This window comes from Aotus nancymaae, unplaced genomic scaffold (genome assembly GCF_030222135.1).
Source record: "Aotus nancymaae isolate 86718 unplaced genomic scaffold, 86718_ANA_hifiasm-v0.15.2.pri h1tg000064l_0, whole genome shotgun sequence".
NCBI lineage: Eukaryota > Metazoa > Chordata > Mammalia > Primates > Aotidae > Aotus > Aotus nancymaae.
This window is the reverse complement of record NW_026988478.1, coordinates 196,769-220,841: the sequence shown is the minus strand read 5'-3', so window position 1 is coordinate 220,841 and position 24,073 is coordinate 196,769. Positions and strand designations below refer to the sequence as shown.

Here is a 24,073-nt window from a genome sequence, read left to right as displayed (position 1 = left end):
AGCGAGGACTCGGCCAGTCCTGACAGCCAGACAGGCCCTTCCTCCCAGAGGAGATGTGGGAGCCACGCGGCCTGGCGGGAGGTGGAAGAGCGGGCGGGTTTATCGGAGCCGCCCCCTCCCGCGAGCAGGGCCGAGGGGAACTCCGCACACCCCGCCCCGCCCCGCCAAGCCACGCCCCCGCTCGCCCCGCCACGCCCCCCGCCACGCCCCGCCGCTCGCCCCGCCACGCTCCCGCTCGCCCCGCCACGCCCCCCGCTCGCCCCGCCACGCCCCCGCTCGCCCCGCCACGCCCCCGCTCGCCCCGCCACGCCCCCCACCACGCCCCGCCGCTCGCCCCGCCACGCCCCCGCTCGCCCCGCCACGCCCCCCCGCTCGCCCCGCCACGCCCCCGCTCGCCCCGCCACGCCCCCGCTCGCCCCGCCACGCCCCCGCTCGCCCCGCCACGCCCCCCGCCACGCGCTAGCCCCGCCCCCCGCGCTCCCGGGCTCCACTCTGGGCCGCCACCTCCGCGGGTCCCGGGCGCCAGAGTCCCGCCGCTGCCGTCGCGATGTGGGCCGCGCTGCCGCTGCTCTGCGCCGGGGCCTGTCTCCTGGGAGCCCCGGCCCGCGGCGCCGCCGCCGAGCTGTCGGTGAACTCCTTAGGTACGCGGAGGGGGCGCCCTGGGCCCCGGGGAACCGGGCGGAGGCCGGGGCTGTGCGCGCCGGCGCGGGAGGGGGTCTCGGAGCGGGGCGGCCGGCGGGCCCGGAGGAGCCGGGGGGCGAGTGTCCAGCTGGGGGTCCCCGGCCTGGAACACCAAAGGAGCCCGCGGCTCCTTCCCCTCCCCTGCTGGGGACGCAGTGTCGCAAAGAGAACTCTGGCCCGTCCCAGGGGGGAGCAGGGACTTCCCCGCCTTCCCTAGCAGCTCCCCCCGGGACCGGGCGCCCAGGGGATCCCCGTGGCGTCGTGGGACTCCCATCTGCAGGGCGGGCTGTCCGGCGGACCCCGGGACTCCCCCTGCTGGCCAGCTTGGCCGTGACTGCAGCTTCCTGCTGCCCTTGCACCTGCCTGCTCCCCGGGCTCAGGCACCTCCCCCGGCTGAAGGCACCGGGCCTGCTCTTCCCTACTGCCCCGCTCCTTTCCCGCAGCCCCTGGTCCCAGCCTCAGCACACAGGCTCTGAACTGAAAGACCACCTGCCCCGTCCACAGAGAAAAGGAGCCAAGAAAAAACTCGAGGATCCCAGAACCTGGGGAGGGGGTGCCCTGAGCTTTGGAGGAACGGGACAGGGCTTTCCTCCAGCGAGAGACTCGGGGGATGGGACAAAGATCACTGAGGCTGAATCTCGGCCAGAGGTTTGCCTCATTCCTTCCCACCTGCTTATAAAAGAAAGCCCCCGGCCTTGTAAACCTCAGTGGGCCCCCAGCTCCAGGTCACTTCCCGCCTAAGGAAAAGCCCGCCCCCCAAGTGCGCTGTGTGGGGGAGGCTGGCACGGAGAGGCTGTCTGAATTCCAGAGCAGGGATTGGCAAGCTTTTTCTGTAAGGCACAGTGGCTCACGCCTGTAATCCCAGCACTTTGGGAGACCGAGGCGGGCGGATCACGAGGTCAGGAGAGCGAGACCATCCTGGCCAACATGGTGAAACCCCGTTTCTACTAAAATACAAAAATTACCCGGGCGTGGTGGCGCACACCTCTAGTCCCAGCTACTTGGGAGGCTGAGGCAGGAGAATCTCTTGAAACCAGGAGGTGGAGATCACTCCAGCCTGGGTGTGTGGGTGACAGAGTAAGACTCCATCAAAAAAAAAAAAAAAAAAAAAAAAAAAAAAACAGGGAATATTGTAGTTTCCTGTCACCTGCTCTAAATCCAGGCAGGGCACACTTCATGGCACTTTTGAAAGTCCTAACGAGACTGAAATAGATCTATCTGAGGGTGGGGCACCGTTCACCAGCAGATTATTCCGGCCCCAGAATAATCTTCCTAGAGGCAAACTGGTCGTCAGTTGTCCTAAACTCAAACCCTGCCTCCAACCCTTGTCCTGAGTTGAAGTCTGTCCTCCTCTAAAGCCTTCAGCCGCAGTAGGGCCCTTAATCAATCAAGGTTTGGAATCCCCTGAAACCCTAAAGGGACCCATGTTGGGGAAATGTGCATTTTTTTCCCCTGGGAAATTGGCCATAGATTGGTCTCTGGAACAGGTTCGAGACCCGGAAAAGGAGACACAAATGCAGTGTGGTAGTGATCTTCACACTGGAGGTGTGGGTCCTTGGCGGAACACGAAGATATGCCAAGTGATGCCGGCACAGAGAGTGTTCTGGGAATCCGTTTACACACCTTTTATTTCCAAATGTCCTCTTTGCTAAAACTGGGAGATAGCCCCTGAAGGCAAGGGGGGACCTCTTTCCTGTCATTCAATCTGAACCTAACCCATGGGTATAAAAACAATAGGAACAGCCGGGCGCGGTGGCTCACGCCTATAATCCCAGCACTTTAGGAGGCTGAGGCAAGGGCTCACCTGAGGTCAGGAGTTCGAGACCAGCCTGAGCAACATGGTGAAACCCCGTCTCTTCTAAAAATACAAAAATTAGCGGGATGTAGTGGCAAGCACCTGTAATCCCAGCTACTCGGGAGGCTGAGTCAGGAGAATTGCTTGAACCTGGGAGGTGGAGGTTGCAGTGAGCTAATATTGCGCCACTGCCCTCTAGCCTGGGCAACAAAGCCAGACTCCATCTCAAAAAATAATAATAAAAAGAAAGGGCCGGGCGTGGTGGCTCACACCTGTAATTCCAGCACTTTGGGAGGCTGAGGCGGGTGGATCACGAGGTCAGGAGATCGAGACCATCCTGGCCAACATGGTGAAACCCCGTCTCTACTAAAAAATACAAAAAAAAAAAAAAAAAAAAAAAAAAAAAAAATTGGCGTGATGGCGCGCGCCTGCAGTCCCAGCTACTTGGGAGGCTGAGGCAGGAGAATTGCTTGAACCTGGGAGGCGGAGGTTGCAGTGAGCCGAGATCGCGCCACTGCACTCCAGTCTGGTGCCTGGCAACAGAGCAAGACTCTGTCTATTAAAAAAAAAAAAAAAAAAAAAGGAAGAAAGCAAGCAAGCATGTTGAGTGATAGAGCACCGTGGGATTGGATGCACAGAAAGGAGTGAAAAGAATTAAACAGCATTGCTCTTGAAAACTGCCTCCATTTCCAGCTGCTGATTTGAGTAGGGTTTCCCAGCCCTTTGACCCATAAGAAACAAAAATAAGACCAGAATTAATGCTGACCCTTTTCTCAAACAATATTCACTCCTGAAAATATAAATCCATTGCGGGGGATGGGTAGAGTCCTGTTTATCTCAGTAAGAGATACATTTCCGATACAATTTTACTTTTGATGTTTAACGATTGTTTTTCATAATGTATAATACATTTAAAATGTTTTAATCAGTTGGGACACTAATAATAATTATGATAACTCAATCCAGAATAAATTTTTATAATAGTCACAGATGTATGGGTCATAGATAGTAAAAATCATTTAAATTTATACTTTTTGTTGTTACAGAAAAGAATGGGAAGGTGATCAAGCATAAAAATTAGGATAAAATTGGCCGGGCGCGGTGGCTCACACCTGTAATCCCAGCATTTTGGGAGGCTGAGGATCACGAGGTCAAGAGATCTAGACCACCCTGGCCAAAATGGTGAAACCCCGTCTCTACTAAAAATACAAAAATTAGCTGGGCATGGTGGCACATGCCTGTGGTCCCAGCTACTCAGGAGGCTGAGGCGGAAGAATCGCTTGAACCGAGGAGGCGGAGGTTGCGGTGAGCCGAGATTGTGCCACTGCACTCCAGCCTGGCAATAAAGCAAGACTCTGGTCTCAAAAAAAAAAAAAAAAAAAAAAAATTTAGGATAAAATTAGGATAATATTCTGCCAGGTGGGGATGGAGATAGGTATTCAAGGAGAAAAACAAACTCTGTAAAACATTTGACTCTGTTTTGTTTTGTGTTTTTGAGTTGGAGTTTCGCTCGTGTTGCTCAGGCTGGAGTGCAGTGGTGCAATCTTGGCTCACTGCAACCTCCGCCTCCTGGGTTCAAGCGATTCTTCTGCCTCAGCCTCCCAAGTAGCTGCTATTACAAGTGCCCGCCTCCACGCTCAGCTAATTTTTGTATTTTTAATAGAGACAGTGTTTTGCCATGTCGGCCAGGCTGGTTTTGAACTCCTGACCTCAGGTGATTCGCCCCGCTTGGCCTCCCAAAGTGCTGTGATTATAGGTGTGAGCCACCGCACCTGGCCTAAATATCTGACTCTTTACAGAAAAGTTTGTTCGTGTTATTGATGGTGGATAGCGAATCATCTTGGTGTTTAGATTCCACTGTTCCACTGGCTGGCTTTAAAAGAATGATATAACAATCTTATTGTTAGAGATTGTTTTTTTTTGAGACAAAGTCTCCTGTCTCGCAGATGGGCATGCAGTGGCCCTATCACAGCTCGTTGCAACCTCAACCTCCTGGGCTCAAGCGATCCCACCGCCTAATTTTTTTATTTTTTTGTAGAGACAAGATCTCACTCTGTTTCCCCAGCTGGTCTCAAACTCTTAGACTCAAGGGATTCGTCTGCCTCAGCCTCTCGAAGTACTGAGATTATAAGCTTGGGCCACAGTGCCAGGCCTTACGTTTAAATCTCAATATTTATAAGTTGGAATATGTCTTTAGAGGTGTTCAAATTTCAGATGAAATGTTTAGGCCGGGCGTGGTGACTCATGCCTGTAATCCAAGCACTTTGGAGGCCAAGGCGGGCGGGTCACCTGAGGTCGGGAGTTCAAGACCAGCCTGACCAACATGGTGAAACCCCGTCTTAAAAAATTTTAAAAATGTTTAAAAAATTTAAATTTAAAAAAAGGAAAAGATGAAATGTTTATATAAGAACATACATGGAGAAATATGGCAGGAATCCAAAAACAGCCGGCTGGCCCGCTTTCTAAAGCTTTTCGTTCGTCCTGCTTGTTCTGTTATGTTTTTGATACATAATATCTGCACATATTTGGGGGGTACATGTGAGGTTTTGTTTTTGCGAAGTCTCGCGGGAACGCAGTCCTGCCCGTTAATGTTCACGCTCTGTGGCTGCTTTTGAGTCACAGGGGCAGAGTTGAGTGGTTGTGGCAGAGACTATATAGACTGCAAAGCCTGAAATATTTACTACCTGCCCCTTTAAGGAAAAAAAAATGCTAGCCCTTGGAGTAGATAGGGTTTTTTTTTTTTTTTTTTTTCCTTGAGATGGAGTCTTGCTCTGTCACCAGGCTGGAGTACAGTGGCGCAATCTTGGCTCACTGCAACCTCCACCTCCTGGGTTCAAGCGATTCTTCTGCCTCAGACTCCCGAGTAGCTGGGACCACAGGCACGTGCCACCACACCCGGCTAATTTTTTTTATATTTTTAGTAGAAATGGGGTTTCACCATGTTGGCCAGGATGGTCTCGATCTCTTGACCTCGTGATCCACCCACCTCAGCCTCCCAAAGTGCTGGGATTATAGGCATGAGCCTCTGTGCCCAGAAGTAGGTTTTTAAATTAACTTCTTACTGAAATACAGCATCATACAGAAAGGGACACAGGTTATTGAGTATGCATTTCCACGAATTTTCACAATCTAAACACACTCGGGTAACCAGTACCCAGATGAAGAAACAGACAAAGAACAGCACCCAGAATCTCCTTCTGTGCCCCACCCAGTGGGCATAACCACCATCCTGACTTTCAACACCATTGATTAATAGTATATAGTTTTTCACATTAATTTGAGGTATAAACCAGGAAGAGCTGGGGTTTCCTTTTGCGTTCCGCATTATATAACACCATTTTTGGTGTTTAAAATTTAGCCCAGTTTTTGAAATGCAGATCAGCTCTAAAGTGGCCTACTTTGCTATAGACTCAACATGACTGTGATACGCCCAGACCTAATTTTGTTTTCTTTTTACAGAGAAGTTTCAGTTCAAGTCATGGATGGCTAAGGTCAGTGCTCAACTTCTCCTTTCTGAACATCTTCATTTCACAGAGTTTCCTGTCATTAAACCACACTGTACCAGGTTTGAGACAATGAAAGAGGGAATTTCCAGCTTTGCCTAGTGGGGTCTTTCCAGACGTTGAATTGGCCAAACACTGGGAAAGATACAATGAAGTAAACTCCTTCCAGATAGCGGTCCCAGGTGGTGAAGCTGGCTGGCAGCCTTTCAAGCTCTGGGATTCATTTCTATATTTTGTATTCAAAGCACATTGTGGAGAATGTAAATTAGTACAGCCACTGTAAAAAGCAGTATGGAGGTCCCACCAAAAACTAAAAACAGACTACCATATGACCCAGCAAGCCTGCTACCGAGTATATATCCAAAAGAAAGGACATTAGTGTGATGGAGAGATATCTGCACCCTCGTGTTTATTGAAGGCGTAGTCAGAATGGCCAAGATACCGGATCAACCTATGTGCCTATCGACAGGTAAAGCAAACATGGTGTATATACACAATGGAATATTAGCCGTAAAAAAGAATGAAATTCTGTTATTTGCAGCAACGTGAATGGAACTGGAGGTCATTATGTTTTTTTTTTTTTTTTTTTTTTTTTGAGATGGAGTTTTGCTCTTGTTACACAGGCTGGAGTGCAATGGCGCGATCTCGGCTCACCGCAACCTCCGCCTCCTGGGTTCAGGCAATTCTCCTGCCTCAGCCTCCTGAGTAGCTGGGATTACAGGCACACGCCACCATGCCCAGCTAATTTTTTGTATTTTTAGTAGAGACGGGGTTTCACCATGTTGACCAGGATGGTCTCGATCTCTTGACCTCGTGATCCACCCGCCTCGGCCTCCCACAGTGCTGGGATTACAGGTGTGAGGCACCGCGCCCAGCAAGGTCATTATGTTAAGTGAAATATGCATGTTCTCATTCACATGTGGAAGCTAAAACAGAGGATCTTGTGAAGAAAGAGTGGAATAGCGACTGCAGAGGCTAGACCAGGGAGGGAAGAGGATGAAGATAAATTGATTCATGAGAACAAAAACTTTTTTTAACTTTATTTTTTTAAGACGGAGTTTCACTCTTGTTGCCCAGGCTGGAGTAAAGTGGAGCAATCTCGGCTCACCGTAACCTCCGCCTCCCAGGCTCAAGCGATTCTGTGCCTCAGCCTCCCAAGTAGCGGGGATTACGGGCACCCACCACATGCCCAGCTAATTTTTGTATTTTTAGTAGAGATGGGTTTTGCCATGTTGGCCAGGCTGGTCTTGAACTCCTGACCTCAGGTGATGCACCTGCCTCAGTCTCCCAAAGACTGCCGGGATTATAGATATGAGCCGTCGCGCCCGGCCCAAAAATAACTAGATAGAAGAAATGAGACCTGATGTCCAACAAATCAGTAGATTTGACTGTAGTGAGCAATAATTTATTGTGTATTTCTAAATAGCTAGTGGAGAAGCATTCGAATGCTCCCAGCATAAAGAAATGTTTAAAGTGGTGGATATCCCAGTTACCTTGATTTGCTTATTACACATTATATGAATGTATCGAAATATTGCATGTAGCAAAAAAGTATATCTGTTATATGAGAATAAAAATATTATACACAGTTAAAAAAAAAAACAACCGAAGCACATTGTGTCCTGGTCACAAAGTCAGTTGGAGAACACCCATGCATGTGCTTTTGGAAAATGGGGATTTTTGCCATAAACTTGGCCCAGCATCAGCAGTGGCGTCCAGGAGTGCCCTGCACGTGCCAGGTCTGCACCAGTTCCTCTTGGACCGTGAGCTGACTTTCAGGCAGCTGCATGATCTTCATTCTGGCCGCAGGTCCCTGAGACAGGATGACTTTGTAACTTCCCAAATTTCTCAGCAGAGAGGAAGGGCAGTGCCCCACCCGTTAACAGATTTGGCCTGAGAATCACAGCAGAAAGAAAACTTCCCTCCTTCCTCTTATGAAAACGAAACAGTCTCCCTCTAGGGAGCCGCAGCCTGTTTCCCTGACTTGCTGCCGGCCTGTTTTGTTTTAGCATCATAAGACATACAGCCGGGAGGAGGAGTACCACAGGCTGCAGACGTTTGCCAGCAACTGGAGGAAGATAAACGCTCACAACAGCGGGAATCACACATTTAAAAGTACGTGCACGCCTTCCTTCCTGGAAGCAAGTCCGTGACCCAGCCCATGAAAGGGCCACTGGGGATTTGTGGGTGGAGGGAGCGGAAGCCTGGGCTCTGAAGCTGTGTTTGGCTGACCTCTGACTGTGGCTCCGCCGTCACTCCCTGTGTAATGTGGGATTGTAAATTTGGGACAATGCCGATACTCCTGTGGGCGGTTGTGAAGTTTGCAAGAGGCTCTGTAGAAGCCCCTGCCCGATTCCTGCCATCTGGGGGTTCAGCCTGGAAGCCAAGCTCTGTCTTTGCATTGTTGCAGGGGATAGGGCCTCTTTAGACACGTGCTCTGAGCCCATGAGCGAGCAGCCCCTGGGAACATCTGCTTTCACTCTGAATTAATTTCACTAGAAACCCACATACACGTCCAGCGTATTTGCTGAGGACTCTGAGAAGTGTTGGTAATTGACTAGATCGGGAATATAGGCATCAAGCATGAGCTGGAAGGAAATGGGCTTGAACCTCATTTCTGCCCGGTCCTAGCATGTGACCTTCAGGGATGCTAACATGGGCAGTAAAGCAGGAATGAGGCCGGGTGTGGTGGCTCACACCTGTAATCCCAGCACTTTGGGAGGCCGAGGTGGGTGAATCCCATGAGGTCAGGAGTTCAAGACAAGCCTGACCAGCATGGTGAAACCCCATCTCTACTAAAACTACAAAACTTAGCCAGGCATGGTTGCAGTCACCTGTAATCCCAGCTTCTCAGGAGGATGAGACAGGAGGATCGCTTGAACCTGAGAGGCAGAGGTTACAGTGAGCTGAGATCGCACCTCCAGCCTTGGAGACAGAGCAAGACTCAGACTTTAAAAAAAAAAAGAAAAGAAAAAAAGGCAAACATGATTCCACACCCCGTCCCAGGATTAGGCAGCAGGCAGGAAGGCCCCGGCACTGGTGACATGGTTCTTTACCTGGCCATCCAGCAGACTGACCGGGGCAGTATCGAAAAAGTGAGTGCCCAGGCCCCACCCGAGACCAACTGTATTAGCATCTCCGGAGTGCGGCCCAGACATTTATACCATTGAGAAGCTCCCCGGGTGTTTTAGAAGCACTGTGAGGGCTGACCTCAGTGTACTGAATTATATTAAATACAGAAATTTAGAGATGAGTTGCAGTGGTTCTAAATAGGACACAGGTAAACGGAGGTTTCATCATTGGTTCTTATTTCTTCATTAGTGAGTCACTAACTGGCTCTGTTTTTGTTTTTATTTTCTCTTTTTTCAGTGGCAGTGAACCAATTTTCAGACATGAGCTTTGCTGAAATAAAACGCAAATACCTTTGGTCAGAACCTCAGGTAGGTATAATTTCATTGCAACCAAATCTGAATCTCTGAATCTTTTTTTTTTTTTTTTAGTCAGAGTTTCGCTCTTGTTACCCAGGCTGGAGTGCAATGGCGCGATCTGTGCTCACTGCACGCTCCGCCTCCTGGGTTCAGGCAATTCTCCTGCCTCAGCCTCCTGAGTACCTGGGATTACAGGCACGCGCCATCACGCCCAGCTAATTTTTTTTTGTATGTTTAGTAGAGATGGAGTTTTAGCATGTTAACCAGGATGATCTCGATCTCTTGACCTCGTGATCCACCCGCCTCAGCCTCCCAAAGTGCTGGGATTATAGGCGTGAGCCACCGCGCCCGGCCCAAATCTGAATCTTTTTACTGAAACCTTTGGAATAAATGTGGCACCTGCTCTGTTCTAGGCAGATTCGGTCCCATCCCCCAAAGGCAGCTGAGGGTGTCCCCGGATTCTTTGGGGGAAACAGAGGAGTCAGCTCTCAGCAGTCCCTCAGTCCAGGCCCATGGCGTTAGCAATGTGGACCCTTAACTTGGGGCTACCAGATTAAAATATAGATGCTCAGTTAAAAATGAATTTCAGATAAACAAGTAATTCTTTAGCGTAAGTATGTTCTCAGTATTGCACAGGATGTACTCACACTACAAAGAGAGTATTCGTTGTTTACCTGAAATTCACATTTAACTAGGTGAGCTGTATTTTTATTTGCTACGTCCATCTGCCCTATCCTAATGCTCTGGACCCTCAAGGGGACATGCCATTTAGCATTTGGGACCCGCAGACGGGAGAGGGAAGGCTCTGACAGCTGCGGCCTTCCTCATTCTCTCTAGGCGTTTCCGTCTTTACACAGTTCTTCTTGTTGCTGTCAGAAGGGGTTTTAGTTTTGGTTTTGGTTTTTTCCTGAAAATAACGTGTTTGGTTGTTCCAGAATTGCTCAGCCACGAGAAGTAACTACCTCCGAGGTACTGGTCCCTACCCACCTTCCACGGACTGGCGGAAAAAGGGAAACTTTGTCTCACCCGTGAAAAACCAGGTATGCCTCGCAATCTCCATCCTCTCCCCCAAAACAGCCACACTCCCAGACAATACACCAGGAAGAGCCACTCAAAAGGTCCACGGAACCACGGCAAGCACCTCCCTGCCCGTTTTCCCTCCGCATCCCTCCAGCCCTCTTCCTTTGAAAGGCTGGGGAGGTCGCCACTTCTCTGAGCCGCTCGGGAGGATACAAAAGCTCCCCTTTATTGGGCTAAAGTGTACGCCGATCCTTCCAGCACCCCCCCTTGAGAGTTTCCTTCCCCATACCCCAGATTTCCCCACGGGGGTATGGGGAAATCCCAGGTCTCTCCCACAGAGCCATCCAAAACGTTATGTTCCCCTTGCCCATCCGAGAACCCCACGCATCTCCTCTTCCTGCCTCCAACCTCTCTGAGCCACCAGGGTCCGGCCCCTGCGCTGGGTGGCCGCCGCCCTCTGGTTAGTCCAGGTGTCCTGCATCGACGAGCTTCTCAGAGCAGAGGCTGGCATCCGTGTCCCGCGCTGTGGGGCACAGCGGCCCCTGCAGGGCACAGTGGGCTTGGCAAGGTGAGAGGCCCCGCCTTCCTCCATGGGGGAGCTGGAGGGTTTCAGCGCAGGCCGGCCTGGAGGGTCTGGACCCTGCCCCGCTGTTCTCCCTGCCTGCTGTGGCCCCTCCCTCCCCTAGCAGTGAATGTGTCTCGGCCTTCTTTAGAAAAACACGGACCTCTGGAGTCCAGGAAATAGGAGGGGAAGGTTTCCTTCCTGGAAACTCCTGGCTTTCCATCGAAATTCTCCGTGAGAAGTGTTTTTTCACTTTCCAAAAAGCCGCACAGCACAGCTTGAAATCCTCCCAGGCTCGCAGCGTTCCTGGAGCCTGCCAAGTGTTTGATGTTTAACTAGCACCCAGGACCCAAAGCAAACTCCCCTTGCAGCAGGAGGCGGGGTAGAAGCCTGCCTTTGCCCCTGTGACCCTAGGGCTGCTTTTAGATCCTCTGAGAACCACAGGACAGTTCAGAGCAACACACAGTAAGGGTGGGAACGTCAGCCTGCTCACACTTGGACAGGTGGGAAGGGGAGGTCCAGCAAGAATTCTCCAGGGCCGGGCCTGGCCGGGCCGGGCCGGGCGCGGTGGCTCACGCCTGTAATCCCAGCACTTTGGGAGGCCGAGGCGGGTGGATCACGAGGTCAAGAGATCGAGACCATCCTGGTCAACATGGTGAAACCCCGTCTCTACTAAAAATACAAAAAATTAGCTGGGCATGGTGGCGCGTGCCTGTAATCCCAGCTACTCGGGAGGCTGAGGCAGGAGAATTGCCTGAACCCAGGAGGCGGAGGTTGCGGTGAGCCGAGATCGCGCCATTGCACTCCGGCCTGGGTAACAAGAGCGAAACTCCGTCTCAAAAAAAAAGAATTCTCCAGGGCCTCCTATTAACTGCTCCCAGGCCATCAGGCAGGACCAAGCCGACTGGGTCGGGGTGGAACGAGGTGCTTCCTGTCGCAGAAGTGTGCCATCTCTTACTGTGGCCACTGTGTGGGGACAGGGACGGACAGCAGCCGCCACAGCGTCCATCAGCTCAGCACCCCCCTTGAGAGTTTCTGTCTTGACGGAGGGGGAGCCTGAGAGGAAGGGGAAGGCTGAGATCCACGGTCAGTAAGCGATAACTGAGACTCAAAACCAGGCCCCTTCCCCGAGTCCAGCGCCCGAGGCTCAGCCCACCCTCCTCCTTCAGCAGTGAGCGTGGTCTCACCAGACCGACCCCCTCCTCTTACCGGCTGGAGAGGGATGTGAAGGAAGAGACTGGGGGAGGTCAGCAGGAACCTGGGCTGATGATACGGGAGGCAGGACGGGGGCCTGGACGCATTTCACAAGTACAAGATGGAGACCGATCCAGACAGGCGAGGAGACGGATGAGCCTGAGAGAAACCCTAACAGCAGCCGCCAGCACTGTGCCCCCGGGGGACTGCCTGACCAGCAGGCCCTGACCTAACGCTGCGAATGCCCCGCCATCACCAGCCCTGGCCATTCCCACTTCACAAGCGATGAAGTCAAGCCTTCAAGAGGGGAAGTGACCGGCCCAGGTCACCCACCTGGTGCATGGCAGAGCTGGGATGGGACCCAGGCAGGCCGGCTATAGCCCCCAACCCCTATCCCTCATCTGATTCTGGAGGTGGTGTGAATAAGGGGGCTGGGCAGCAGCAATGAACTATCAGAAGGTGGACGGGCGGGTCCCCCAGAGTCTAGGGTGTCAGGGCTGTCTGAGTGGCGTCGTCTGGCAGTGAGTTGAATGAGGCTGAGTGGAGGTCAGCACTGAGGCTAGCGCTGCGGGAGCTGTTATTTTAACAGGACTGTGGACAGAATGAGACTCGAGGTGGAAAGGCGAGAGAAGGTTCTACAGACGGAACTTGGGGGCATCCTTCTGCGGGGAACAGTGGGGAGAAGAGGAGCCAGCTGAAGATCGGGCAGCAGGAGGGCCAGAAGACTGCAGAATGGGGTGGGCGATCAGGTCCTCGCAGGACAGTGGGGACTGGCCACCGAGGGGCAGGGATTAGGCGTCCACAGGCGCCGGTCAGACGCCACCTGCTGCTTCTGCTCCTCTGCAAGTCTCTCGGGACTTGTGAGGCTCAGAACGCACAGATTTGGAATAGGGCTTTGTAAACTGTCAAGGCACGTGGGGACTCTGGGGCTCTGGCAGGGCTGTCTCACGGTGTCCCTGTCACTCACGTCTTCTGCCCTCCCCTGGCCTTTCCAGGGTGCCTGCGGCAGTTGCTGGACTTTCTCCACCACGGGGGCCCTGGAGTCTGCGATCGCCATTGCAACTGGGAAGATGCTGTCCTTGGTAAGAAATCGGCACGCAGGCCGCCCCCTGCAGAGGACACCCCAGCCTGCTGCAGAGCAGGCCTGAGCTGTTGCTCTCCCTGGGGCATTGGCTACGGGCTGTTTCAGGCGGACCCAGATGCACCAGCCTTGTGGACATCTGGCATAAGAATTTCAACTGATGCTTCCCCAGGAAGGATCTGAGTTTATTTTTATTTATTTTCTTTTTTTGAGACGGAGTTTCGCTCTTGTTACCCAGGCTGGAGTGCAATGGCGCGATCTCGGCTCACCGCAACCTCTGCCTCCTGGGTTCAGGCAATTCTCCTGCCTCAGCCTCCCGAGTAGCTGGGGTTACAGACATGCGCCACCGTGCCCAGCTAATTTTTTGTATTTTTAGTAGAGACGGGGTTTCACCATGTTGACCAGGATGGTCTCGATCTCTTGACCTCGTGATCCACCCGCCCCGGCCTCCCAAAGTGCTGGGATTACAGGCATGAGCCACCGCGCCCAGCTAGGATCTGAGTTTATTAAGGCACCGGCTCAAGGGCTCATTCCCAGGTGGATCTGGGTGGTCCTTAGCTTGACAGCCTGGAGCCTTCCCTGAGGGGGGATTCAGAAAGGCGGACCCTGCCTGGTGGGTGTCTGCCTAGGAGCTTCGCCATTCCCAGCAGCCCCAGTTGTCTTCATGAGGGAAAAGCCGGGACCTAGGCATCCATCCCCTTGCCCGCAAGAGAGGGCTGAGGCATCTGAAAGAACTGGCCTAGTCCCCGCCTCCGTGTAGGAAGGAGGGAGAGTGCACAGCAGGCCTGGTGAGGCCATGAGGGCCCTGGGTTGAGGACAGGTGGGGGCAGGGTCTCTGGCTGGGCCTGTCTCCCCCATCCTATACACCACCATGTGACCCCACGCTCTGCTCGTGTGGGCACACCTATAGGCCAGGGGCTCGGACCCAGCAGCCCTTGCCCCCTCTCACCTTCCCTGGCTGCCCCTGCTTCCTGAACCCCTCCCGACACGTGCCGGCTGCTGGGCTGGCACTGCAGGACATACAGCAACTGTCCCTGCCCTTGGGGAGTTTATAATCTGGTCACCTTGACAGAGCACTGATGGGGCCACAGATGTGGCTCAGCCGGGGAGGCTCGGCGCCTCGTGCCAAAGCCTTGATGCCTTCTCAGCCCGCAGCTCACCGGTGTGTCCTTCTTCCAGGCCGAACAGCAGCTGGTGGACTGCGCCCAGGACTTCAACAATCACGGCTGCCAGGGGTACGTCCCTGACCAAGAGGGGCCCAAAACCTCTCCGCATTTCCCACTGATCACCTCGACAGGACCCAGTGTGTGCCGGCTCTGCCACAGATACATCCCCACCACTGCCCCGGGCGGTAGCACCACGGCCTCTGTTGTACAGGCGCTGTCGCCTCACACGGCCAGGTCTCAGCCAGGACAGGGCAGGGCTGGATCCCGAGCCCAGGCCTCTGTCCGCTCTCCACTGTCTCACCTGGCTCTCACTCCACGGCGAGGTCAGCCTCACCCGCCACCAAGCCCTCTGAAAGAGTGGCCAACGGAATTAACAGAGGGAGCAGAGGGAACGCCTCATCCTCCAAACCCAAGGTCCACGCGCGGAGGCAGGGTTGGCCTTTCGATGAACTCACTGAAGTTCAAGCCTCCCCAGCTCGTCGCGCCCTGTGACGGGGAGGCGACCGTGGATCAGGGCTGGTCCTCGCCTGGGCCTGCTTTCCCAGCCCACTCTAAGCAGGCTGCCAGGAGTTTGCCAGCGTTTCTGCAGTGACCCCAGCGCTCCCTTCATGCAGAGCTCTGGGACAGTTCTGTGGTGTTAGTTCACCTGGCACGTGGAGTGCATAAAGCCAGGCCCTGGGGTGCCCTGCCTGGCTCCCCTCCACCTCCCTGGGGACCATCCCTCTCCCAGGCCAGCCCCTCTGAGCCGGCTCTTCCTCCTCCTGCAGGGAGCCGTGCTGCGGCGAAGTGAGTCCTGGGGGCCCGGGGTGAAGTCACAGCCTGCTCAGTGTCCCTTTCCTCTCCACAGCTTAGAAACCCCACCCATAACAAGAATCCGACATTTTGGCCCTCTGAGGTCCCACTGTTTTTCTTTTTTCTTTTTTTTTGAGATGGAGTCTCGCTCCGTCACCCAGGCTGGAGTGCAGTGACGCGATCTCGGCTCACTGCAACCTCCGCCTCCTGTGCTCAAGCGATTCTCCTGCCTCAGCCTCCTGGGTAGCTGAGACTACAGGCCTGCGCCCACACCCAGCTCATTGTATTTTCCGTAGAGACGGGGTTTCACCTTGTTGGCCAGGCCGATCTCAAGCTCCTGACAGGTGATCCACCCGCCTCGGCCTTCCAGTGTGCTTGGATTACAGGCGTGAGCCACCGCGCCCAGCCTGTTCTTCAAAGGAGTCTGTTTGCTTTGGTTCGGGACAGTACTTCTTCCTTTTCTCATTCATGCAACAAATGTCATGGAGCACCCGCTGTGTGTAGGCGCTGGGGATACAGCGCTCAGCAGAACTCAAGGAGCGCACGTTCTGCCAGGCTCCGACAGGCCACGGTCAAGGCTAGGCCAGGTCAGATGGTGCTGAATGCTGTAGAGAGAAACAGCAGAGACAGGGATTGCTGGGCAGCTGTGGATTTTTTTTTTTTTTTTTTGAGACGGAGTCTCGCTCTTGTTACCCAGGCTGGAGTGCAATGGCGCGATCTCGGCTCACCGCAGCCTCCGCCTCCCGGGTTCAGGCAATTCTCCTGCCTCAGCCTCCTGAGTAGCTGGGACTACAGGCACGCGCCACCGTGCCCAGCTAATTTTTTGTATTTTTAGTAGAGACGGGGTTTCACCATGTTGACCAGGATGGTCTCGATCTCTTGACTTTGTGATCCACCCGCCTCGGCCTCCCAAAGTGCTGGGATTACAGGCGTGACCCACCGCGCCCGGCCCCGGAGTTTTTATTTATTTGGGGAGGCCATGTGATATAGACAAAGACCCACCTTTGTAACCACTTCCCAGCTTCAGCTCTGTGGCCCTGGGCGGGTTATTCAGCCTCTTTGCCTCGGCAAATGACAGCATCCGCCACAGGGGGTCAACATACGGGGTCAGGGAGTCATGTCTGTGAAGCACCTGCTCGGGGGCATGGCCATGGCGATGCCAGTGCCCCGGCTGATGCTGTTGACCATGGTGTGGGGCTGTGCGCTCCTGACAGGGCGGCTGGCCTTGAGGGGTCTCTGTCCCACTCAGGCACATTTGGGCTGCTCCTTGGACTCTGGCGACCTCCCCTGAGTTTGCTGAGTCTTATCCCAAGGCCTCTCAGAGACCCCCTCTGCCACTGGGACCTGCCCAACCAAGACCCTAGCCTGCCAGGGCAGACACCTCGCCCGTGCCAGCCCCCGCGGGCCCCGCCTCCATCAGGACGACCCAGGTGGGCTCAGCTGTGTGTCCTTCTTGCAGGGGTCTCCCCAGCCAGGCTTTCGAGTACATCCTGTACAACAAGGGCATCATGGGTGAAGACACCTACCCCTACCAGGGCAAGGTAACTCCGGGCAGCCTCCGCTCTGTCTTCCCGGCGCACCTAGCTCACTCCCTCCCAGCCTCGGAAGACATCCCTTCTCCCCCCACCTCCCTCCTGCCGGAATTCTCACGGTTGTCTGTGCCCTCCACCTACCTGAGCCCACTGCTGTCACCAGCCCAGGGGCCTCTCATCACCTCACCCCATACCCGCTCTGCGGCACTGTCTCTCTCCTTCCTGAGCCGGCCTTCTCAGGAGGACCCCTCCCTCCCCCACTGCCCCACCTTCCCGGCTCCTCTCCCTCCTGCCACGAGCGCCATCCTCTGGCCTCTCCCCTCCATCCGTGCAGTCGGCCTCTTGCGCTAAGGACCCTCTTGGGGCCCACCCCAGCCTTCACCCTACCAAGGCTGCTGGGCCTCCCCGCCATCACCCCCGCCCAGCCTAGCCACAGCCGGGCACCGTTGCTCCTCCCCATTTCCCCTCGCACTGGCCTCCCTCGGAATCTCCTGGGTGCCCACCGTCCTGTGGGGCCTGTCCCTTCCCGGCCCTCCCTGCTGCCAGGCTGCGGAGCCCACAGACCTCACACAGCACCCTTAGCCCATCGATGTCACTGACCGCTCAGACCTGGGCTTTTCCAGACCGTGAAGAGTGGCCCCCCTAGGCCTCTTGGACCCAGCTTGGACCCCGCTCCTGCCATGATCAGAATGCTGCAGAGGCTCCATGCAGCCTTTGGGAGAAAGCCCAGACTCCGCACCAGTGTCCCTGTCCCATCTCCATCACTCTCCTGCCTCACCCACAGGCCTCATGCTCGTCCCTGAACACCAGTCCCGCCCCTCGTCCCGCCACCTCTCCTGCCTTGGAAGGGCTGTGCTTCCCTCCTTGTGGCCTTACCCCGGCACCTGCCTCTTGCCAGCGTTGTTTCCTGGGCTGGGACTGTCCCCACTCCCCTGCCACACAGGCTCTGACTCAGCCTCCACTTCTCAGGCCGGGTCAGGCCCCTCCCCAGGCTCCCACCACACACCCTGTGTGCCCACCTCTGCCAAAGCCAGCACAGGACCACCTGCCACAAGACGCTGAGCTCCTTGAGGACAAGGATGCTCTAATTCTCTCTGCAGTGATCCCATCCCCCAGGCCCTTGCACGTCTTGTTTTGCTTAGTAAATGTCATTGAACTGCATGGGGACGCTGAGACTTCGGGTCCCTCACCTCTATTTCACGTGCTTTGCATCCTCAACAGGACAGTGATTGCAAGTTCCAGCCCGGAAAGGCCATCGGCTTTGTCAAGGATGTCGCCAACATCACAATCGTGAGTCCTGATCCGCCTCTGGGATGGGGAATGTGTTGTGACGAGGAGGCCACTCTCACACTGTAGGATGGCCAGTGGGCCCAGCAGGGCAGCCCTCTGGCAGCACGTCCCGTGGTTGACGAGTTCAGATCATCACTGGATCTCAGTCGCCGTGACGGTGGCAAGGCGGGCGATGGGAGGGAGAGTGCAGACTGGCCCTAGGCCATGAGTATCACGATTGCCTCATCTGATAGATGAGGGAACCGTGGCTCCGAGTGGCAGGCACTCTGGTTCTGAACTCCAGGTCCGCATACGCCTTCCTTCCTGTGGTTCTGTTTTCTTGCCTGTAAAATGCAGGCAGTTGTTGACATCTTGCAGAAGACGGCATGAGCACGTGCTTGACAGCGCATGTGAGACTGAGAAGGGTGCGTGTGTCCCTCAGGATGAGCCAGGTCCTGCTGCAGTAACGGCCCCACCCAATGTGTGTGGCTGACAGCAGCCAAAGGGGTGTGGCACTCCTGCACCCCGGCACAGCTTAGGGAGGGTGACGTGTGCTCGGTGCCGTTGGCCTCACGCCAGGACTAGAGGGAAACAGAATGGTAACTGACGCCCCAGCCCAAAAGCCAAAACAAGTGCAGTCACGTGGACCTCACGTGACTAGGGAAGTGGTAGTCTCAGCCTGCTTCTCCCAGAGAGAACTGGAACGAGAGCGAGCGCCCTCAGGACTCCAGTGCGCATGTGTGCAAGTGTGGGAGGGTGTGTGTGCGGAGCGGAGGCATAGCCCTCAGGTTACGTGTGTGCCCAGGAATATATGTGCAGTTCACAGATGCGCTATCTGTGTAATGACAGCAGCTGCCATTTAGCGGAAGCATGTGCCAGGCCCTCAGCAGTACCAGCTTAACGTGATGGAGTACTTCCAGGCACTGTACCAACCATCAGCCTCCAGTATCCCCTAGACCCGTGCTGGTCCTAGATGAGGATGTTTATTACCTCATTTGTGAGGAGACAGAGGCTCCGAGTGGTTCAGTCACATGCCCAAGGCCACAGAGCTGGGAAATGGATGCCGGATTTGAACTAAGAATATGTCATTCCAGAGCCAGGGCTCAGCGCCTTGACAACATACAGCCCACACCCTGCACTCAGGATGTCACCGTCTTCAGAATGTAGCTGCTGTCACTCAGGCTGGCTGCTCTGGGCCATGCTCTCTCACTGAGAGGGGAACTGGGGGCTCAGAGGTATCCCTCTGCATGGTCCCCAGGAGAGAGGGCCTCATTGGTGACAGCTGCAGGGCCCTGAAGGCCAGAACCGGCATTCAGCCATCTTGGACAGGGCCACGTGGTGGAAATGTGCCGCCTGCAGCAGCCGTCATCCCTGTGCCGGGCCAGCCTTTGTGCCCTCCGTGTCTCAGATATGCCCCGACCTGTCGGGCCCACGGACCGGGAAGGAAGGCACTCCCCTGCCAGGCAGCTGCTTGCTTTTCACAGCTGAGTCTCTGTCCACCCCTCCAGGGAGGCTGGGCATCCCTCCTGCACCTGCTTCCCTTCAGCAGGGCCCTGGCCTCAGCGCAGGTGACTTCCACCCTCATTTCGACTCCTAGAGGTCTCTGCGTTAGCGCACCCTAACCCAGCCGCCCCATTCCAGAAGCTCTAAAAAGTGCCGATGCCTGGGACCCGCCCTGCAGATACTGTTGTAGTTGGTCTGGGGCGCAGCCTGGACTTGGGGTTTTTTTAAGGTACCGCATGGGGTTCTAACTGCTGCTATCACCTGGTCTCTGAGCTCATTTCAAAGCTGCAGCCTCCAGGAAGCTACCGACTTCCCCCCACCTGCCTTCCCCCTTGGAGGGGACAGGGCCTACTCAGAAGGCACACAACCCTCGGCTGGGTCTTCTCTTGTTCCCACAGCCATCTGGGACCTACCCGTCCGTGGTTTATAACCTCTGTGTTCTACCAGCAGGACTTTGTAGACTGCGTTTATGGGTGCAGGGAGTCCTGGGCTGGCAGTAGGGACATCACGCCCATCTCTGCACCCCTGAGAGCTCCTGGCCCAGGAGAGAGCCTCAGGGAATGACTGAATGACAGAGTCCACGCTGAACACCATGGTCCCTGTCCCAGAGGGTTTCCTAGGAGCAGAGTTGGGCAGAGGAACGAGAGATGGCCAGACAGACTGAGCCGGAGACGGGAAGGGAGGGAAGCCGCAGGGGAGCTCGTTCTGGGCCGCTCTGGGCCTCTAGCCCCTCGCTGGAGGCAAAAGGCTGTGCTGTGAAACGAGCAGGGGTGACAGGCGGGTCTTGTCTCCACAGTATGACGAGGACGCGATGGTGGAGGCCGTGGCCCTCTACAACCCCGTGAGCTTTGCCTTCGAGGTGACTCAGGACTTCATGATGTATAAAAGGGGCATCTACTCCAGGTGAGCCGGGGTCCCAGGAGCCAGGAGGGACAGTGGGGGGGCGCTGGCTGGGCCTCCTCACACCCCTCTTGTGAGACTTGTCGCAGCCTAGACTCCTGGGTGTCAGACCCTTCGTGACACCTGCCAGGTGCTGGGCGTATTACACACCCCTCAGTTAATCCTCACACAGCCCCAAGGGCCAGGAGCCACGGCCTCTTCTCACGGCAAAGGACAGGAAAGTCCAGAAGGGTTACAACAGACCCAGGCACCTGGCTAGTTACAGCTAGGGCCAAAATGGGAAGCTCTGTGCTCCTTAACAGAAGAGCTGCCTCCAGGTTTAAAAACCCATATTCAGGCCGGGCACGGTGGCGCACGCCTGTAATCCCAGCACTTTGGGAGGCTGAGGCGGGTGGGTCACCTGAGGTCAGGAGTTCGAGACCAGCCTGACCAACATAGAGAAACCCCATCTCTACTAAAAATACAAAATTAGCCGGGCGTGCTGGCACATGCCTGTAGTCCCAGCTGCTCAGGAGGCTGAGGCAGGAGATTCGCTTGAACCTGGGGCACGAAGGTTGCAGTGAGCCGAGATTGTGCCACTGCACTCCAGCCCGGGCAATGAGCAAAAGTCTGTCTCAAAAAAAAAAAACATAAAAATAAAATAAAAACCATGTTCAGGCCAAGCGTGGTGGCTCACGCCTATAATCCCAGCACTTTGGGAGGCCGAGGCGGGCGGATCACTTGAGGCCAGGAGTTTGAGACCAGCCTGGCCAACATGACTGAACTCCGTCTCTACTAAAATTACAAAAACCATATATCCAGGCGTGGTGGTGCATGCCTGTAATCCCCGCTACTCGGGAGGCTGAGACACAGGAATCGCTTGAACTCGGGAGGGGGAGGTAGCAGTGAGCCAAGATCGAGCCCCTGCACTCCAACCTTGGGGACAGAGTGAAGCTCTGTCTCAAAAAAAAGAAAAAGCAAACCCATGTTGAAAAATTTGAAGATGTAAAATAGGGAGGAGAGAGTAGCAGCCTCACGCAGCAGGGCCCTGTGCTGGAGGAGTCATCCAGGCTTCTTCAGCAAAACCAAGCTCACCCGCACCTCTTAGCCCGCCTGGTTTGCGGCCTCATTTCCCCCGTTCGTCAGCCTGCCCGTCGACACCACTCAGGTCTGTGCTCTCAGCTCCCTCCCTGAGGCTCCGCCCCAGCCACCGTTGTCCTCGGGCCCCCAACCCCCCACACACCGGTCCAGCCTCCACTGGGAGCCATCTGCCTTCTGAAACCCTCCTCTCGCCACGCGTCCTCGCTTTCCCAGGGCCCGAGCCTGGCGGGGACCCTCCTGATCTGGTCCTCCCTCTTTCTCCACGCTCATCTGCCATCAAACCCTGTCCCCGCCGTTACACCCCGCAGCCCCACCCCAGCCGCACCGCTGCACTCCACCCTAGGCGATAGAGTGAGACTCCATCTCAAAAAAAGAAAAGAAAAGAGTTCTCTGTCGGTGATTAAATGTGATAAATGTGATCAAAGCAGCACCTTACATGCCTCCCTGGTCCCCGCGGGGACACGGCTCTGAAGCACTTGAAGAGGCGCTGCATGGGACCGTCATTGCTTCGATCCCTCCCCTATGATCGCCTCTTTTTAAATTTTGTTTTCCAGTACTTCCTGCCATAAAACTCCGGATAAAGTCAACCACGCGGTACTGGCTGTTGGGTATGGTGAAGAAGACGGGATCCCTTATTGGATCGTGAAAAACTCTTGGGGTCCCCAGTGGGGAATGAACGGGTAAGCAGCTCCCAGGTCCCACTGCAGCGAGGGGGATGCTGCTGAGGCCTGGAGGCCCGTCTCTTCCACCTCGGAGTTACGGCTTCCACAGCTCAGCCGGGCCTAGCCCAGGCCGTGGGGAAAGGGCGCGTGAGAACGCAGCCTCCGCATCTCCAAGCCCCCACTCGCAGCCCTCACAGGGCCCCAGGTCTTCAGGATGGCTGCAGGGAGGGCAGGAGGCCGGCTGCCTCAGAAGGATCTGTAATCACTGCTGGGAAAACAGCTGAGAACTCGGAACTCTGTTAGCACGAAGTCAGTGTCTGGGAGGGTCGGTCTTTGAGAAATCAAGGCAACCAATGTACTCCTGACCAGGGGCAGCCCCTCCCCCGAGGAGAAGAGGCTGGCACGTGCCGCCTGGGTGTCTGTCTATGCGGCCATGCCTTTGTGCTGTCCTCCCGGACTCCGTATCCTAGTCTGAAAAGGAGAGCCTTCGTGTTCCCTCGGGGTCCTGGTGGTCAAATAGCTGTGTGAAGGCTCAGCCAGGCTAAGAAGGGGCCCTCGGTAAATTTTCGGGAAAAGTGGGAAATGGATCATTCATTTAGCAGCCAAGGAGAGGGAAGAATGAATTATTCACAAAGTCAGGTCAGCGATTTACTGCTGGTCAAATAAGCTGAATGCTGCTGCTCTATGAATAAATTCAGAGGGTCTCATCCCTGGAGTCAGCTGTTGGTGAGCAGCAGAACGTTCTAGAAAGGCCTGTGGTGAGGAGACCACCGGCCGGGCCTCAGCTCCTCTCTCCGCCCAGGTATTTCCTCATCGAGCGTGGGAAGAACATGTGTGGCCTGGCCGCCTGCGCCTCCTACCCCATCCCTCTGGTGTGAGCCGTGGCAGCCGAGCGGCGGACTGGCAGAGCAGGAGAGGAACGGGCAGCCTGGGCCTGGGTGGAGATCCCGCCCTGGAGGAAGCTGCGGGGAGACGGACCGGGCTGCCCAGCTTTCTGCCCTCACCTCCGTGCACAGCCTGGAAACCTACAGAGAAGGAGTTCCACCGTGAGCTCACCCGCATCGGTGACCCAGAGGTCACCAGCCGTGTGCCTTAGTGTCATTCTTGACAGACTCAGACCACATGGGCCATGAGTGTTCTTTCTTTCTTTCCAGAAGGGCTACTTTGCACACAGCGAGCTCCGTGGACTCTCTTTTCTGTATCGATTGTTCAATAAACACGGAATTATCACCTCCCTGACGGAGCAGGCTGGTCACGGACTGTGACTCAGACGGGGTCCGTCCTCGATGCTCAGTCTCCCAGGAGGGAGGCATCACGGGTGCCCAGGCTCTGGCTGGGAGGCTGGTGGGGGTGCTGGCGGTATTGTCCACCAGACGGGGTCTCCAGGAGGAGAAAAACCGGCCACGCTGCGGCAGAGTCAGGATTCAAAGCCACATGGGCAGCCCAGAAGCCTGCGTTTCCCTGTGTGGCCTCCCCGGTCTCAGACCCGCCCCCCACCCCCACGTGGGCGGCCCAGCCCTTCCTCACCAGCCCCTTATTTCAAATGTGCCCAGATGCTCCAATCATTTCCATGCCATCGTTTCCTTGCCTCGTCTTGAGAAATCTCGATCTCTGTTTAGAGAGCAGCCGTGAGTTGCTGCTGCTTCCTGAAGCTTCTGGGCTCTGGGCTGTCTGTAGAACAAGCAGGAGCCCACCAGCTCTTTGTCCTGTGGTTCACAGACTTCCTTTTGTTTTGGTTTTTTTTTTTGGAGACAGAGTCTTGCTTTGTCACCCAGGCTGGAGTGCAGTACCGTGACGCGATCTTGGCTCACTGCAACCTCCGACTCCTGGGTTCAAGCGATTCTCCTGCCTCAGCCTCCTGAGTAGCTGGGATTACAGGTGTCTGGCATCATGCCCACCTAATTT

General features: G+C 55.4%; 1 protein-coding gene and 1 long non-coding RNA gene across 2 annotated transcripts; one reads left to right on the top strand and one right to left on the bottom strand.

Moving 5' to 3' along the window:
• Positions 1-547: 547 nt before the first annotated feature.
• Positions 548-23,412, top strand: CTSH (cathepsin H). The gene is made up of 12 exons (XM_064366114.1): positions 548-641; positions 5,936-5,967; positions 7,989-8,094; positions 9,349-9,419; positions 10,343-10,447; positions 13,179-13,265; positions 14,444-14,499; positions 16,682-16,763; positions 17,976-18,044; positions 20,323-20,429; positions 22,061-22,186; positions 22,971-23,412. Exons 1-12 carry the CDS (start codon positions 548-550, stop codon positions 23,044-23,046), a joined length of 1,011 nt encoding a protein of 336 aa, XP_064222184.1. The 3' UTR covers positions 23,047-23,412.
• LOC135270558 (uncharacterized) lies at positions 15,515-18,699 on the bottom strand. Its single transcript, XR_010338707.1, has 2 exons — positions 17,945-18,699; positions 15,515-15,827 (listed from the first exon to the last, which is right to left on the bottom strand). It is a non-coding gene; the product is annotated as an uncharacterized LOC135270558 (long non-coding RNA).
• Positions 23,413-24,073: the final 661 nt, after the last annotated feature.

What these genes read in the sequence shown, in the direction of transcription:
- CTSH (XM_064366114.1), top strand. Translation starts at nt 548, where the DNA reads ATGTGGGCCGCGCTGCCGCTGCTCTGCGCCGGGGCCTGTCTCCTGGGA. An exon ending in GCTGTCGGTGAACTCCTTAG is followed by an intron (nt 642 to 5,935) that starts GTACGCGGAGGG and finishes TTCTTTTTACAG; the next exon opens with AGAAGTTTCAGTTCAAGTCA. An exon ending in CCCCAGTGGGGAATGAACGG is followed by an intron (nt 22,187 to 22,970) that starts GTAAGCAGCTCC and finishes CTCTCCGCCCAG; the next exon opens with GTATTTCCTCATCGAGCGTG.